At 47.4% G+C, this 14,723-nt stretch overlaps 1 protein-coding gene across 8 annotated transcripts; it reads right to left on the reverse strand.

The window, feature by feature from the left end:
* Positions 1–232: 232 nt before the first annotated feature.
* On the reverse strand, positions 233–10,815 carry LOC146356465 (uncharacterized). Of its 8 annotated transcripts, none has more exons than XM_084841194.1 (4): positions 10,652–10,815; positions 8,861–9,105; positions 6,608–6,706; positions 239–3,019 (listed from the first exon to the last, which is right to left on the reverse strand). In XM_084841194.1, exons 3-4 carry the CDS (start codon positions 6,702–6,704, stop codon positions 1,638–1,640), a joined length of 1,479 nt encoding a protein of 492 aa, XP_084697320.1. In that variant the 5' UTR covers positions 6,705–6,706; positions 8,861–9,105; positions 10,652–10,815; the 3' UTR covers positions 239–1,637. The 8 variants fall into 8 exon arrangements, with proteins under 8 accessions (XP_084697317.1, XP_084697320.1, XP_084697313.1 ...); XM_084841187.1 differs by lacking the exon at positions 8,861–9,105 and adding an exon at positions 6,984–7,252 and having other exon boundaries at positions 239–3,022; positions 10,652–10,763; XM_084841195.1 differs by lacking the exon at positions 10,652–10,815 and adding an exon at positions 10,531–10,592.
* Between the last annotated feature and the right edge of the window lie 3,908 nt (positions 10,816–14,723).

Raw genomic sequence — 14,723 nt, forward strand, 5'->3', positions numbered from 1 at the left:
TCTCAATTGCAGGATAAAAGCTCCGTGTGAAGAAAGCCTTACTCTTTTCCATCTCAAGCAAGCTGCTCTAAATAACCTCACAAAGTTATCAGGGGATCGAAGGGTATATACACACGTACCATCAGTGAGACCATAATGTATACATCCCTCCAAAAAGTTGCAGTCTTTGGGCAACTCTGCCAAATATGCTTAACATCAGCTTTCTGAGATCAACACCTCCAGCACACATCCTTGGTTTCAACACAAATTTTATTCAACCTGTAAGGAGTCGATGATACATGATTCTCTCATGTTTCTCTCTTACATTAATGCAAGGTGATGAGCAATTTTTTTTTTCCGTACATGATCTACAACTGGGTGCTGTTTCTTGGCCAGGTGAGTCACAGAAACACCTGCTCAGGTAAGAGAAACAAGCTAGCTGGAGTGGAAACGTTTTACACATCTTACAAAGTTAGTCAACTCTGTCTATATCATTATTCATTCCCCCTCTTTCTAACCCATTACAATAACCATGTTGGCAGAGAAAGGGCAGTGAAAAGACTGTTGCCAGTGATGGTGATGGCAGCAGCTGTACTTTGGAGATATGCACCATATGCAGCAAACATCCTCAGAACACAATCTTGCCAGCCACATAATCATAGCCATGCTCCAAAGATGAACGTTGACAGGAATATGACAAAGCAGCATGAGTGAAGAGTGCCTACTCTGACTTTGGGAAAAGGACAGAAAATCATAATCATAACCCATTCTGATTCATCACAGATGTTTTAGCCATAGAGGGAACATTTGTGTGGTTTGCCTTCTTCTGAGGTCTCTGATGCTTAGTAAAATCTCCAAGCATTTAAATGGTTTCTCTTCTGTTTGGGTTGTGTGATGTCTGGTAAGGTTTGTGTGTTGACTGAATCCTCTTCTACCCTCTGTGCAATGAAATGTTTTCTCCCCTATGTGAAGTATTTGATGTCCTCTATGCTGTGCTTTCTAAAAAATACTCCATAAATTTATATAGTTTGCTCACTGTGTGGTTCTTTCCTGTGTAGCCATGTTTCCTCTATTCCTGTAGCTTTTTCCGCACTGCATATTTTAAAATTACTTCACTACTGTATGGGTTCTTTCTTGTAAAGTACAAATACAATATAAAGTAAAAAATACTTTACCAGAATGTGGATAGGGAGACATGTTTCTCCCTCTTTCAAAATACTAGAACCTGGGGTCATCCTATGAAGCTGATTGGTGGGAGACTTAGGACAGATCAAAGGAAGGCCTTCGTTACACAGCGCATAAACTATGGAATTTGCTATCACAGGATGTCGTGATGGCCGCCAGTTTGGATGGCTTTAAAAGGGGGTTGGACAAATTCATGGAGGAGAAGATATCAATGGCTACTAGTCCTGAGGGCTATGTGCTACCGCCAGAACCAGAGGCAGTGAGCCCATGTACACCAGTTGCTGGGGAATATAGGCGGGAGAGTGCTGTTGTACTCATGTCCTGCTTGTGCGTTTCCCATTGGGGCAGCTGGTTGGCCACTGTGTGAACAGAATGCTGGACAAGATGGACCCTGGGTCTGATACAGAATGGCTCTTCTTATGTTCTCACTGATCTGATCTGTCCAAACTCCAAAAATATTATAAGGTTTCTCCTTATGTGTGAGTTCTTTGATGTAAGTTCAGACCTCCGCTCCCACTGAAGCTCTTCCCACAGTTTTTGCACTTATATGGTTTCTCCCCTGTGTGGATTCTTTGATGTGAAAGAAGGCTACTGCTCACGCTGAAGCTCTTTCCACATTCCATACATTTAAATGGTTTCTTCCCAGTGTGAGTTCTTTGATGTAAAGTAAGGCTATCATTCCGACTGAAGCTCTTTCCACACTCCATACATTTATACGGTTTCTCCCCTGTGTGAGTTCTTTGATGTAAGGTAAGGCTATTACCCCGACTGAAGCTCTTTCCACACTTCATGCATTTACATGGTTTCTCACCTGTATGAGTTATTTGATGTGAAGTGAGGTGTCCACGCTGACTAAAGTTCTTTCCACACTCAATGCATTTATATGGCTTCTCACCATTGTGTGTTCTTTGATGTGAAGTAAGTTGTCCACGCTGACTAAAGTTCTTTCCACACTTCGTACATTCATATGGCTTGTCCTGCATGTGAGTTCTCAGATGTTTAGTACGATCTCCGCTATTCCTGAAGCTCTTTCCACACTCGATGCATTTATACGGTTTCTCTCCTGTGTGGGTTCTTTGATGTAAACTCAGAGTATCCCTCCGACTGAAGCTCTTTCCACATTCCATGCATTGATATGGTTTCTCGCCAGTGTGAGTTCTTCGATGTGAAGTAAGGCTACTGTTCAGACTGAAGCTTTTCCCACAGTCTATACATGTATATGGTTTCTCTCCCGTGTGGGTTCTTAGATGTGAAGAAAGCTGTTGATTCTGGCTAAATCTCCTTCCACACTCCATACATTCGTATGGTTTCTCCCCTCTGTGGGTTCGTTGATGTAAAGTAAGATTATTGTTCTGACTGAAGCTCTTTCCACACTCCATACATTTATATGGTTTCTCCCCTGTGTGAGTTCTTAGATGTTTAGTAAGACCTCCGCTATTCCTGAAGCTCTTTTCACACGCTATGCATTTATATGGTTTCTCTGTGCTATAGGTTCCTTGATGCGTTATCAGTGTTCCATGACTGATGAAACTCTTTCCGCATTCTGTAACCACTGTCTCCTCTCTGTGGGTTCTTTCATGTGCAGTAAGACCACTGCTATCCCTGAAGCTCTTTCCACACTCCATGCATGATGCTGGACATTTTCCTCTTCTCTTTCTTTTGTTACCTTCTTGTGGGATTTGTTGCTCATGGAAGTCTTTGGGAAGAGAAAGTTTCTTCTTGTTGTTCGGTTCATTTCCCTTGTGCTCCTCTGGTCTCCTTTGATTCCCGAAGATATCTGTTCCAATATCACCCTTGTTTGTTTCCCATGACACCAGAGGTGGCTCCCTAGATTTCTTATTCTCTCGTTCAGCACCTGCTTTGGAAAAAAAGTAAGAAAAAGAACATCCCATTAGATGTTCAAGGCAGAAAACAAGGGAGGACTTCGTCACAAAGAACAAAGTTAAACTATGGAATTCGCTACCACAAGACGTAGTGATGGCCAACAATTTGGACAGCTTTAAAAGAGGGTCGGACTAATTCCTGGAGGAGGAGGCTGTCAATGACTACTAGTCCTGATGGCTATATGCTACTTCCAGTATCGGAGGCAGTTGGGGGGAAGCATGTACAGGAGGGTGCTGTTTCATTTATGTCCTGCTTATGGATTTCCTATTAAAAGCTGATCAGCCACTGTGTGAACAGAATGCTGTACCAGATAGACCCTTGATCTGATCCAGCATCGCTGTTCTTATGTTCTTAACTCATGGGGATCAAGCCCTCTTAGCTGCTTATTTCAGCTTCTCAAAATTCTTCCATGTCCTCTCTGTGCCAGTGTGTTGTATGGCGAGAGTGTTGGACTGGGAGCCGGGAGATCCGGGTTCTAGTCCCCACTCGGCCATGGAAGCTCACTGGGTGAATTTGGGCCCATCACAGAGTCTCAGCCCAACCCACCTCACAGGGTTGTTGTCGTGAGGATAAAATGGAGAGGAGGAGGATCATGTACGCCGCCTTGAGTTCCTTGCAAGAGGAAAAAGTGGGATATAAATGCAATAAATAATAATAATAATAATAAATAATAACCTAGGTGGACTTTTGAATATGCTAATTACTCAGCCAATAACATGGATTCCTCTGATCAAGCGGGGAACTGACCTGGCCAGAGGCAGAGGTGTGGCTCAAAACAAGGGCAGCGGGGGAAGCAGGTTCCAGAGCAGCAAAGAGGGCAGAGCCAGCAGACTTAGGTTTAATCAGCAAATTTTTGAGTAAGGAGTTATCTTCTCAAAAGTATAATTCAACATTGATCTTATCTAACCTGAAAGGTGCACGTGTAAGCCTTCTATATATGTTCTAAGTTTTAAAGCATGTTTAGTAACAATGAAATAATTAAGATTGCGAGCCCTAGTTTATGGGACAGTAGATAATATTAGCTCCGAAGTCATTTCTACACACAAAAAGTATAAATATGTGCTGATTTTAGAATGCGGGAGGTTCTTCTTAAAAGCTCACCAGGTCTGCGTACCTATCAGCTGAATAGCCTATTCAGTATTGAACAGGGAACTTCGTATTTAGAATCAGATCTATCTTTTTTAAAGTATGAAGACTAGAAGTCTAAGAACAAGAAATGGTTAAGAAATTCTACTTCTTGTTAAGCTATTAAGATTTCTTTAGCAAAGCTCTGTTTAACATCAAGACATGTTTTAATGTCATTTTATGCAAGTTGTATTTTTATGCGATTCTACAAGTATATTTCTAATAAAAATGGATCAAAAAAGATTTTACTTTACTAATTCTTGTTAGTACAAAACCACAATTAAATCCACATAAGTACGTTTTGGTGGACGCTTTGTTTGAAGTGTATTGATCAGCTGTGGGTAGTTAACTGGCAGCCAAAGGCTTTCTAAACACTGCAACTATAGATTAAAAATACTCAAAACACCCCTAAACCATAACAAATCGCTTGGCATGCATTGTACAAAGGGCCCTCTCATTCCTGGCTGCACCACTGTAACAAAGGATGGGGCATTTCAGCCTCCACTGCCCATCTCATCTCCAATGAAAAAAAGGAAGTCTGGGGAGGGAGATGAAATGAAGGGTCAAGTGGACGTGAGTGGGGAGGGTGAAGCCACCTGGAGAATTCACAGCCTGGTCAATCAGCCTCTCCTCAGTGAGATTAAAGATAAATTTAATTTATCTTTCGATACCATGAACCATAGTATCCTTCCGGGGCAATTGTCTGAGCTGGGAGCGGGAGGCACTGCATTGCAGTGGTTTCACTCCTACTTGGAGCATCGGCTCCAGAAGGTGGTGCTTGGGGGATATTGCTCGGCCCCGTGGATTCTCCAGTATGGGGTTCCACAGGGGTCAGTTTTGTCCCCCAAGCTGTTCAACAGCTACATGAAACCGTAGAGTGCGTTGTCACCTGATGACATGCAGCTCTGTTTCTCCTATGTTTTTAAACAAAGCCCTATGACGAGAGACTGAAAGAACGAGGCATGTTTAGCCCTGAGAAGACCGAGGGGAGAGATGATAGCGCCCTTCAAGGACTTGAAAGGTTGTCACAGAGAGGAAGGCCAGGATCGCTTCTCGATCCTCCCAGAGTGCAGGGCACGGAATAATGGGCTCAAGTGACAGGAAGCCAGATTCCGGCTGAATGTTAGGAAACATTTCCTGGCTGTTAGAGCAGTATGACAATGGAACCCATGACCTAGGGAGGTGATGGGCTATCCCACGCTGGAGGCATTCAAGATGAGGCTGGACAGCCATCTGTTAGGGATGCTCTGACTTGGATTCCTGCACTGAACAGGGGGTTGGACTTGAGGGTCTTATAGGTTCCTTCCAACCCTACTATTCTATGATTCTTTGATCCTTTTCATCTTCTTCAGATGAGGCTGTGGATGTGCTGAATCAGTGCCTGGCTGTGACAGTGGACTGGATGAGGGCAAATAAACTGAAGCTCAGTCCAGACAAGACTGAGATGCTGTTGCTGGGTGGTTCTGCTGACCGGATGGAGGGCGCTCAACCTGTTCTGGATGGGGCTGCACGCCCCCTGAAGGAGCAGGTTTGTAGCTTGGGGGTTCTCCTTGAGCCATCTTCATCACTTGAGGCTCAGGTGGCCTCAGTGGCACGGAGTGCCTTCTACCAATTTTGGTTGGTGTCCCAGCTATGTCTCTATCTGGACAGGGATAACCTGGCTTCAGTTGTCTATGCTCTGGTAACCTCCAAGTTAGATTACTGCAATGCACTCTACGTGGGGCTGCCTTTGAAGACCGTTCAGAACCTGCAGCTTGTGCAAAATGCAGCAACCAGATTGATAATGGGGACTAGAAGGTCCGAACATATAAGACCGACTCTGGCCCACTTGCACTGGCTGCCTATATGCTTCCGAGCTCAATTCAAGGTGCTGGTTTTAACCTATAAAGCCCTACGTGTCTTGGGACCATAGTACCTGACGGAGCGCCTCTCCCAACACGAACCTACCTGTACACTACGCTCAACATCTAAGGCCCTCCTCTGGCTGCCTACTCTGAGGGAAGCTCAGAAGGCGGCAATGAGGGAGAGGGCCTTCTCAGTGGTGGCCCCCCATCTGTGGAATGAGCTCCCTGATGAGGTTTGCCTGGCGCCAACATCGTTATCTTTTCGGCACCAGGTTAAGACCAGGTTATCTCTTTCCCCAGGCTTTTGGCAGCATATGATGAGTTTGAATTGGTCCTGGATGTGTCTTTAGTTATGACTGACAGTTCAACGTTGTTTTAGTTATATGTTGCTTGTGTATATCGTCCACGTGCTTTTATGTAAATGGTTTTAAAACTTTTTAAACTGTATTTAATTTTTAACTTCTGTAAACCGCCCAGAGAGCTTCGGCTATGGGACGGTATAAAAATGTAATAAACAACAATAATAATAATTTAAAAATTCATCAAGGAACCCCCTGAAATACCAGGTAAGTAATGGTCCCACCACACACCTAAGCAGGCACCTGCCAATCTGTCCCCTTCTTCAGAGCCTCGGACAATTGGATCTTCTCCTTCTTCCAGCTTGGAGATGACGTCTGGTTTGGGCATTGCTTTTAAGCAAACAAACAGGCTGGTTACTTTTGGGTACAAAATATTCAGGCATCCTAAATCCACCCATGCTATGGTCCCCCCCAAAAGGCCAAGGGGAGGGGATGGCAAGATCAGGGACCACATTCCTCTGCTAGGCAAAGCCGGGGCGGCGCCTGTACATGCCTATTAATTCCCTAGAATTTGATGAACTGGATTGGTATTTACAAAATTATGGCTGTAACGCAGATACACGGCCATACCCCGTAAAGGAGGTGCAAGATGAAAAGCTATAATTACCATGCAAATACTGACTTTGTCAAGAATGCTCCATCATGTTAATAAGGATGATAACGATGTATGACGAGGATTTAGCAAATCAAAGTCCAAAACAAAGTCGGAACACAAGCCACCTATGCCCGGCTTCTGTTGAATAAACCTCCTTTAAATTTACTTCAGTGACCCAAAGAAAAGCCTCATTGCAAAAACCACAGCAAAATCATCCAAGGAAGGTATGTCCTCAGCTGGGTCTGGAAATGCTGATGAAAGACAGGCTAGAACCACCATTCCTGAAAGTAACATGTCCCCCACTCCCCCACCCCCCCAAAAAAAAAAGTTAATGAGGCCCTCAGAATCTGGATGGATCTTAAGAATACCCTCGGATATTAAGAACATAAGAAGAACCCTGCTGGATCAGACCAAGGGTCCATCCAGTCCAGCGTTTCGTTCACACAGTGGCCAACCAGCTGCCCACGGGAAGCCCATAGGTGGGATGTGAGCGCAACAGCACCCTCCCACCCATGTTCCCCAGCAACTGGTGTACATAGGCTCACCGCCTCTGGCACTGAAGGTAGCACAAAGCCATCAGGACCCATAGCCATTGAAAGCCTTTTCATCCAGGAATTTGTCTAACCGCTTTTAAAGCCGTCCAAAGCCGTTTCAACTCTGAATGAAAGAGTTCCGAGACCAGGAATTTGTTTTTATGACCAGAACTACTGAACCGAGCTCACAGTCCTTCCGCGCAAACAACCATTCCGAATTACCACCCACCCCCACTTTCATAGTGGGGCGAGGGGGTGTCATCATTTTGTTGTTGCCATTGTCAAATCGTTGGGTGCCAGAACCCCTTGCTAATCCACTAGAAATCACCGCGCGATCTACCAGTAATTCCTAATTTATGCCCAACCCTGCACGACACACAGGCTCTCCTTTGGGCCCACCCGACAGGGTTGTTGTGAGGATGGCTCAGGTATCATACACTCTATAGAACTATGAGGAATCCTGCCATGGACTTCCTGCCAGCACAGACAAACCTGCCTCCTTAGTAACCCTGAGCTGTCAGTCCTGCAAAAGAAACAAGATCCATTTGGGGGCTTTTATCTTCCTCCCTTCCTATAGCGGGTTGTCCAGCCACTCTCGGGAAGATGCTGGGAGAAGCCCTTTCACCCCCAGCAGTGACAGCAAGTCCGGGGGGGGGGGGGTTGGTTCCTTTTCTCCATCCTCTGCCTTCAAGCTTTACCTTTAGAAGCCAAAGAACACCCTGGTCAGTTCCAACCTCCCTCCCACCGCCCAGGAAGGAAACCTGGCAAGGCTCTTTTGAGATTAAGGGCATCCGAAGGGAGCTCTCCTCCGCCGCTGGAGCACAAAAGCGGCCCCAGAAAGGCTGTTTCCTCTGCACCTGGGTGCCCCCCCCCCCCAGTTGAAATATATTCCATTATTTTTGCACAATGGATACATTTTCTATGATCCAACTTTGTTTGTTTTTTTAAAAAGGCACTTCTTAAATTTAACAAAGTTGGGGGTGATATGAAAGGAGGAAAGGCGCAGAGACATTTTCCAAGTGTTTGCTACAGTCATGAGCTCTAGAAACTTGTGACTTTAAAAAAAAATAAATGAAAGCCCAGATTTTGGCAGCACGTGAGGACTTTTAATTGATCCTGGATTTGTTCTAGGGTTCAGCTGATGGCTCAAAGTTGTTCTTAGATGTATGCTGTCTTTGTGTACACTGTCAGTCTGTGTGTGTTTTATGTTTTTAAATTTTCCATATTGTACGTTTAATGTGCTTAATCTTTGTGAACTGCCCATAGAGCTTGGGCTATGGGGCAGTACAGAAATGCAGTTAATACTTCCTGGTTGACTCAGATCTTCCTATGCTTGATTGTGGAGTGCTTACAGACCTTGCTTTTGGAATGGATCCTGAGTGAATCCCTGGAGCTCTGCCTCAGCACCACAGTAATTCAGGTTAGGGAAGCTTGCTGTGGGGTGTCATGCCTGAAGGTAGTGCTGCTGGAATCCCCTGGGCTCTTCACTTTGGACCCTGCCTCCCATCAGCAACGTTGTGCTTGTATGCCTTGTCCCAGCTTTTCGCTTTTCAAAAACAGCTTGAAAAACAGTATCATCCATCTGTCTTGGATGGGATGGGCTAGAAAGTGATAGACAAGAGTCTGTTGCTGAATCTGGCCATTTCCTCTTGATAAGGATGAACAGAGTTACAAATCAAAATGTGTTAGGACTGCCCTAGCAGTCTCTTTTCTAAAAATAAGTAATCAAAAATATTTCAAGAGTACATTGCTAATCTGAAATAAGCAAAAGATGAAGCTCATTTAATAATTCATGCGTAAGGCTGAAAACAAATACTCAACTAAAAGGTAATCCCTTTGTAAATGGCAAAAAAATATTTGACAGATAGCTGTCTTAACAGAAGAATCTCTGATATTAAAAGTCTTATCTGTAAAAATAATTCTCCAAGCCCCGAACTCTATCACAACTGGGCAGAAATTAGATGGAATCTTCTGTATGTGGTTTCTCCTCTGACAACAATACATTTTACTCACTATGGAACAGATATATATGTTTTAAATAAATGTTTTAAATAAAATAAAAATACTGGTATTTGTTTGTTCAATAGTTTGGTATGCTTTAAGTGTTTAAATTATTACTGTTTTACAAATTGCTTTTATCTGTATGCCGCCCCGAGATCTTGATATAGGGCAGGATGAACTTGAGCACACTCCGGGAGAGAGCGGAGGACAGGAAGGCCCGGCGTGCTATGGCCCATGGGGTCACGAAGAGTCGGGCACGACTTAATGACTGAACAACAACAAAAGTTTTAAATAAAACAGAATAAAAACTACTACAACTCCCAGAGGGGAGGGGAGGGGAGGGAAATCATGCCATGGAAAGAATGGCATTTGGGAGGGGAGGGAAATCATGCCATGGAAAGAATGACATTTGGGAGGGGAGGGAAATCATGCCATGGAAAGAATGACATTTGGGAGGGGAGGTGTCTTTGCAGCTGCAGCTGCTTGGATGCTTTCGGGGTCCCCCTCCCTGCCTGGCTTTTTGAGAGCGCGCTTTCTCCTCCTCTCCCCACCCGCTCCACTAACCAAGGCTGCTGACTGCGCACCAAACACTGGAGATGTCAGTGGGGCGGGCGAACCCGCTCTGGGCTTCAGCCAGAACTCGACAGGAGAGGTGCTGAGCCCATTTTGGGGGTGGGGGGTCTGCGGCCTGGAGAGCTCCTGGAGAGTTCTGGCTGGTTCTGGCTGCAACCCAGAGTGGCTTCACCGCCCCACTGGCACCGCAGCCCCCACCCTCCGCTGTCACCAGGGGTCCCCGCCCCCCCGCCCCATATGCCACGCGGACTGGGTTGATGGGGGGGGCCATGCAACAGAAACCATGTAGCTGTCTGGGCCCCACTGTGCAGCTGGGTTGCGTGGCTCGGCCCCCAACCCATGATTCCCGGGAGGGAGTTGTGGGGGGGGGCTCTTCCTTCCCCCTCCCATAAGCCTCCCCCGAAGAAAATTCCTGGATCTCCCCCCCACCTCCCTTCACCCCAGTGCTGCACCTGGAACTGGGTCCCCGCATCAGCCTTCCCGTCCTCTCCAAGGCCCCCTTCCTCTCCCCCCCTCGCCCCCGCCCGCTTCCTCTCCCCCCCTCGCCCCCCACCCACTCCCCAAACTTCCTGCCTCTCTAGCAAGCAGAGCTCGGTTCATTTAACCCCGGGAGGGCTCCGCTCTCTCCTTCTCCCGCACGACTCCGCAGCCCGCCTGCCTTGCGCCTCGGGGCGCAACCCGGCGCGCGCGCAGGCAGGAAAAGATCCCACGACTCCCGGCATTCCCCAGCCAGCAGCGTTAGCTGGGGGATGCCGGGAGTTGTAGGAGGTTTTCCCTGTCTAACGATTTAGCCAATTAGCGACGGCACCAAAAAAAAAAAAAAACACCCTCGGGGTTTAGCATGTGGCGTTCAGGGCTGGCCGCGTTCCGCTCGGCTCCAAACTGCAGGGAAGGTCTGAGATGCCTTACTTCGGAGACGTGCGTGTGGACTTCTGCGCTTGGGACGGGGGGGGGGGGGGCGGACCCGGACCCGGTCCCGGTCCCGTTCCCGCTCCGTCCGGCCACCTTGGCCACGTCTACGCCAGCCCGAAATGCTGCGTAAAGCGGGGCTTCCCGCTTCCGTTTTAAATGCAGGGTCACCGCTGACTCCCTTCGCACGTGCTTCTCCCCCCCCCTTCTCCCCACATCTGAGTCTTCCACGGGGCATCTCTACACCAGCCTAAAATTGTTGTTGTTCAGTCGTGTCCGACTCTTCGTGACCCCATGGACCATAGCACGCCAGGCCTTCCTGTCCTCTGCTCTCTCCCGGAGTGTGCTCAAGTTCATATTCATTGCATCGGTGATGCTGTCTAGCCATCTCATCCTCTGCCGTCCCCTTCTCCTTTTGCCTTCAGTCTTTCCCAGCATCAGGGTCTTTTCCAGGGAGTTTTCTCTTCGCATGAGGTGGCCAAAATATTTGAGCTTCAGCTTCAGGATCTGTCCTTCCAATGAGCAGTCAGGGTTGATTTCCTTTAGGATGGACTGATTGGACCTCCTTGCAGTCCAGGGGACTCGTAAGAGTCTTGTCCAGCACCGCAGTTCGAAAGCATCAATTCTTCGGCGCTCAGCCTTCCTTATAGTCCAGCTCTCACAGCCATACATTACTACTGGAAACACCATAGCTTTGATTAGACGGACCTTTGTCGGCAAGGTGATGTCTCTGCTTCTTACTATGCTGTCTAGGGTGGCCATAGCTTTCCTCCCCAGGAGCAAGCGTCTTTGAATTTCATGGCTACAGTCACCGTCTGTGGTGATCTTGGAGCCCAAGAAAGTAAAATCTGTCACTGCTTCCATTTCTTCCCCTTCTATATGCCAGGAAGTGATGGGGCCAGATGCCATGATCTTCGTTTTTTTAATGTTGAGTTTCAAACCAGCTTTTGCACTCTCCTCTTTCACCCTCAACAAGAGGCTCTTGAGATCCTCTTCACTTTCTGCCATTAGGGTGGTATCGTCTGCATATTGGAGGTTGTTGATAATTCTCCCGGCAATCTTAATTCCGACCTGTGATTCATCCAACCCGGCGTTTCTCATGATGTACTCTGCATATAGCAATGAATATGAACTTGAGCACGCTCCGGGAGAGAGCGCAGGACAGGAAGGCCTGGCGTGCTATGGTCCATGGGGTCACGAAGAGTCGGACACGACTGAACGACTGAACAACAACAACTCTGCATATAAGTTAAATAAGCAGGGTGACAATATGCAGCCTTGTCGTACTCCTTTCCCAATTTTGAACCACTCGGTTGTTCCATGTCTGGTTCTTACTGTTGCTTCTTGACCCTCATACAGGTTTCTCAGGAGACAGGTAAGGTGGTCTGGTACTCCCATCACTTTAAGAATTTGCCACATTTCGTTGTGATCCACACAATCAAAGGCTTTAGCGTAGTCAATGAAGCAGAAATAGACATTTTTCTGGAATTCTCTTGCTTTCGCCATGATCCAGCGAACGTTGGCGATTTGATCTCTAGTTCCTCTGCCTCTTCGAAACCCAGCTTGTACTTCCGGTAGTTCCGGTAGTTCTTCAGCATACTGCTGAAGCCTAGCTTGTAGGATTTTGAGCATCACCTTGCTGGCATGTGAAATGAGCGCAATTGTGCAGTAGTTTGAACACTCTTTGGCGTTGCCCTTCTTTGGAATTGGAATGTAAACTGACCTTTTCCAGTCTTGTGGCCTCTGTTGAGTGTTCCAAATTTGTTGGCATATTGAGTGCTGCACTTTAATAGCATCATCTTTTAGGATTTTAAATAGCTCAGCTGGAAGACTGTCATCTCCGCTAGCTTTGTTGTTACCAATGCTTCCTAAGGCCCACTTGACTTCACTCTCGAGGATGTCCGGCTCAAGTTCAGTGACCGCACTGTCATGGGTATCAGGGACATTAAGATCTTTTCTGTATAGTTCTTCTGTGTATTCTTGCCACCTCTTCTTAATCTCATCTGCTTCCGTTAGGTCCCTGCCTTCTTTGTCCAGCCTAAAATTCTGCATTTAAAAGAGGGCTTTCTGCTTCAGTTTTAAAGGCAGGATCGCCGCTGGCTCCCTTCGCACGCGCTTCTCCCCCCGCTTCTCCCCACATCTGAGTCTTCCACGGGGCATCTCTACACCAGCCTAAAATGCTGCATTTAAAAGGGGGCTTCCCGCTTCCGCTTTAAAGGCAGGATCACCGCTGAGTCCCTTCGCACACACCTCTCCCCTCCCCTTCTCCCCACATCTGAGTTTTCCACGGGGCATCTCTACACCAGCCTAAAATGCTGCATTTAAAAGGGGGCTTCCCGCTTCCGCTTTAAAGGCAGGATCACCGCTGAGTCTCTTCGCACACGCTTCTCCCCCCCCCTTCTCCCCACATCTGAGTCTTCCACGGGGCATCTCTACACCAGCCTAAAATGCTGCATTTAAAGCGGGGCTTCCTGCTTCCGTTTTAAAGGCAGGATCACAACTGAGTCCCTTCGCACATGCTTCTCCCCCCCCCCCATTCTCCCCACATCTGAGTCTTCCACGGGGCATCTCTACACCAGCCTGAAATCCTGCATTTAAAAGGGGGCTTCCCGCTTCCGTTTTAAAGGCAAGATCACCGCTGACTCGGGGCATCTCTACACCAGCCTAAAATGCTGCATTTAAAACGGGGCTTTCTGCTTCCGTTTTAAATGCAGGATCATCGCTGGCTCCCTTTGCACGCACTTCCTTCTGTCTAGATGGCTGTTCGCATAGTGCTACGTTTCTGTGAAGAGGCATTACACGTGCTCCAGGTTCGGCGATACTTGCTCCTGGGTTCCTGCCCCGTTCCCTCCCCTTCCACATTACTGTTGGATGGTGACTGACATGCAGACAGCCTCCCTCTTCTATGCTTTTGGCCAGTCCCTGCCACTCAGCCCCTCTGCTGCTGCTCCACTCTGCCCCCCCCCACTGCTTTGCTGCTCTGCCCTTCTGCCCCCGCTGCCACTCTGCACTCAGTTTTGAACAGGCAGGCTGAAAATGGCGAGGAGCCAAAATGGCGCAATAGCGGGAAGGCTGAACCCCCATCAGACCTGCGTCACCACCTTCGACATCATGACCACGCCCCCAACAACCACACTCAGCGCTTCATTGATGCTAGGGGAGAAATACATGGGGAGGACGTGGCGCTCCATTTGTGCATATCTGGAAAAATACCCCATTTTTTCTGTTTGAGGAAAACACGGGATAGGCGGGAGGAAATAGTGGAATAATGGCTGGACAACGACGACGTCATGTAATGCGCCTGCACAATTCAGGGAGCGAGCAACCATGAATGAGCAATAAACTTGAGGAGTAGAGATCCCCTGACTCCCTTTGCATGCACTTCCTTCCCCCCCTTCCCCCCTCCTTCTCCCCATAACTGAGTCTTCCATTATCTCTCATTGATCTCTCCCCTCTTCTTGCCGCTGTAACTCCTTTCACGGAGGAAACTGAAATGGATCCGTTTAAAAATGGAACAAAGGGCATTTAGTGCAGGAGGGTCACGGCATCCTGTAAAGAGCCTGCAAACTTCCGTGAAGGAGCCATCTCAATCGCAGGATAAAAGTTCCTTGTGAAGGAGCCCATTGTATCTCTTCTCTGTCTGTGTCTGTGACTCACCTGACCAGGAGAGAAAGCCTCAGCTATATGGACAGACCCCCCCCCCCGCCCCAGCAACAGATGTATGAATCCCAGCTGT

The sequence above is a fragment of the Heloderma suspectum genome, chromosome 2 (genome assembly GCF_057233095.1).
Source record: "Heloderma suspectum isolate Gila_16-S chromosome 2, 16-S_ref, whole genome shotgun sequence".
Lineage (NCBI taxonomy): Eukaryota > Metazoa > Chordata > Lepidosauria > Squamata > Helodermatidae > Heloderma > Heloderma suspectum.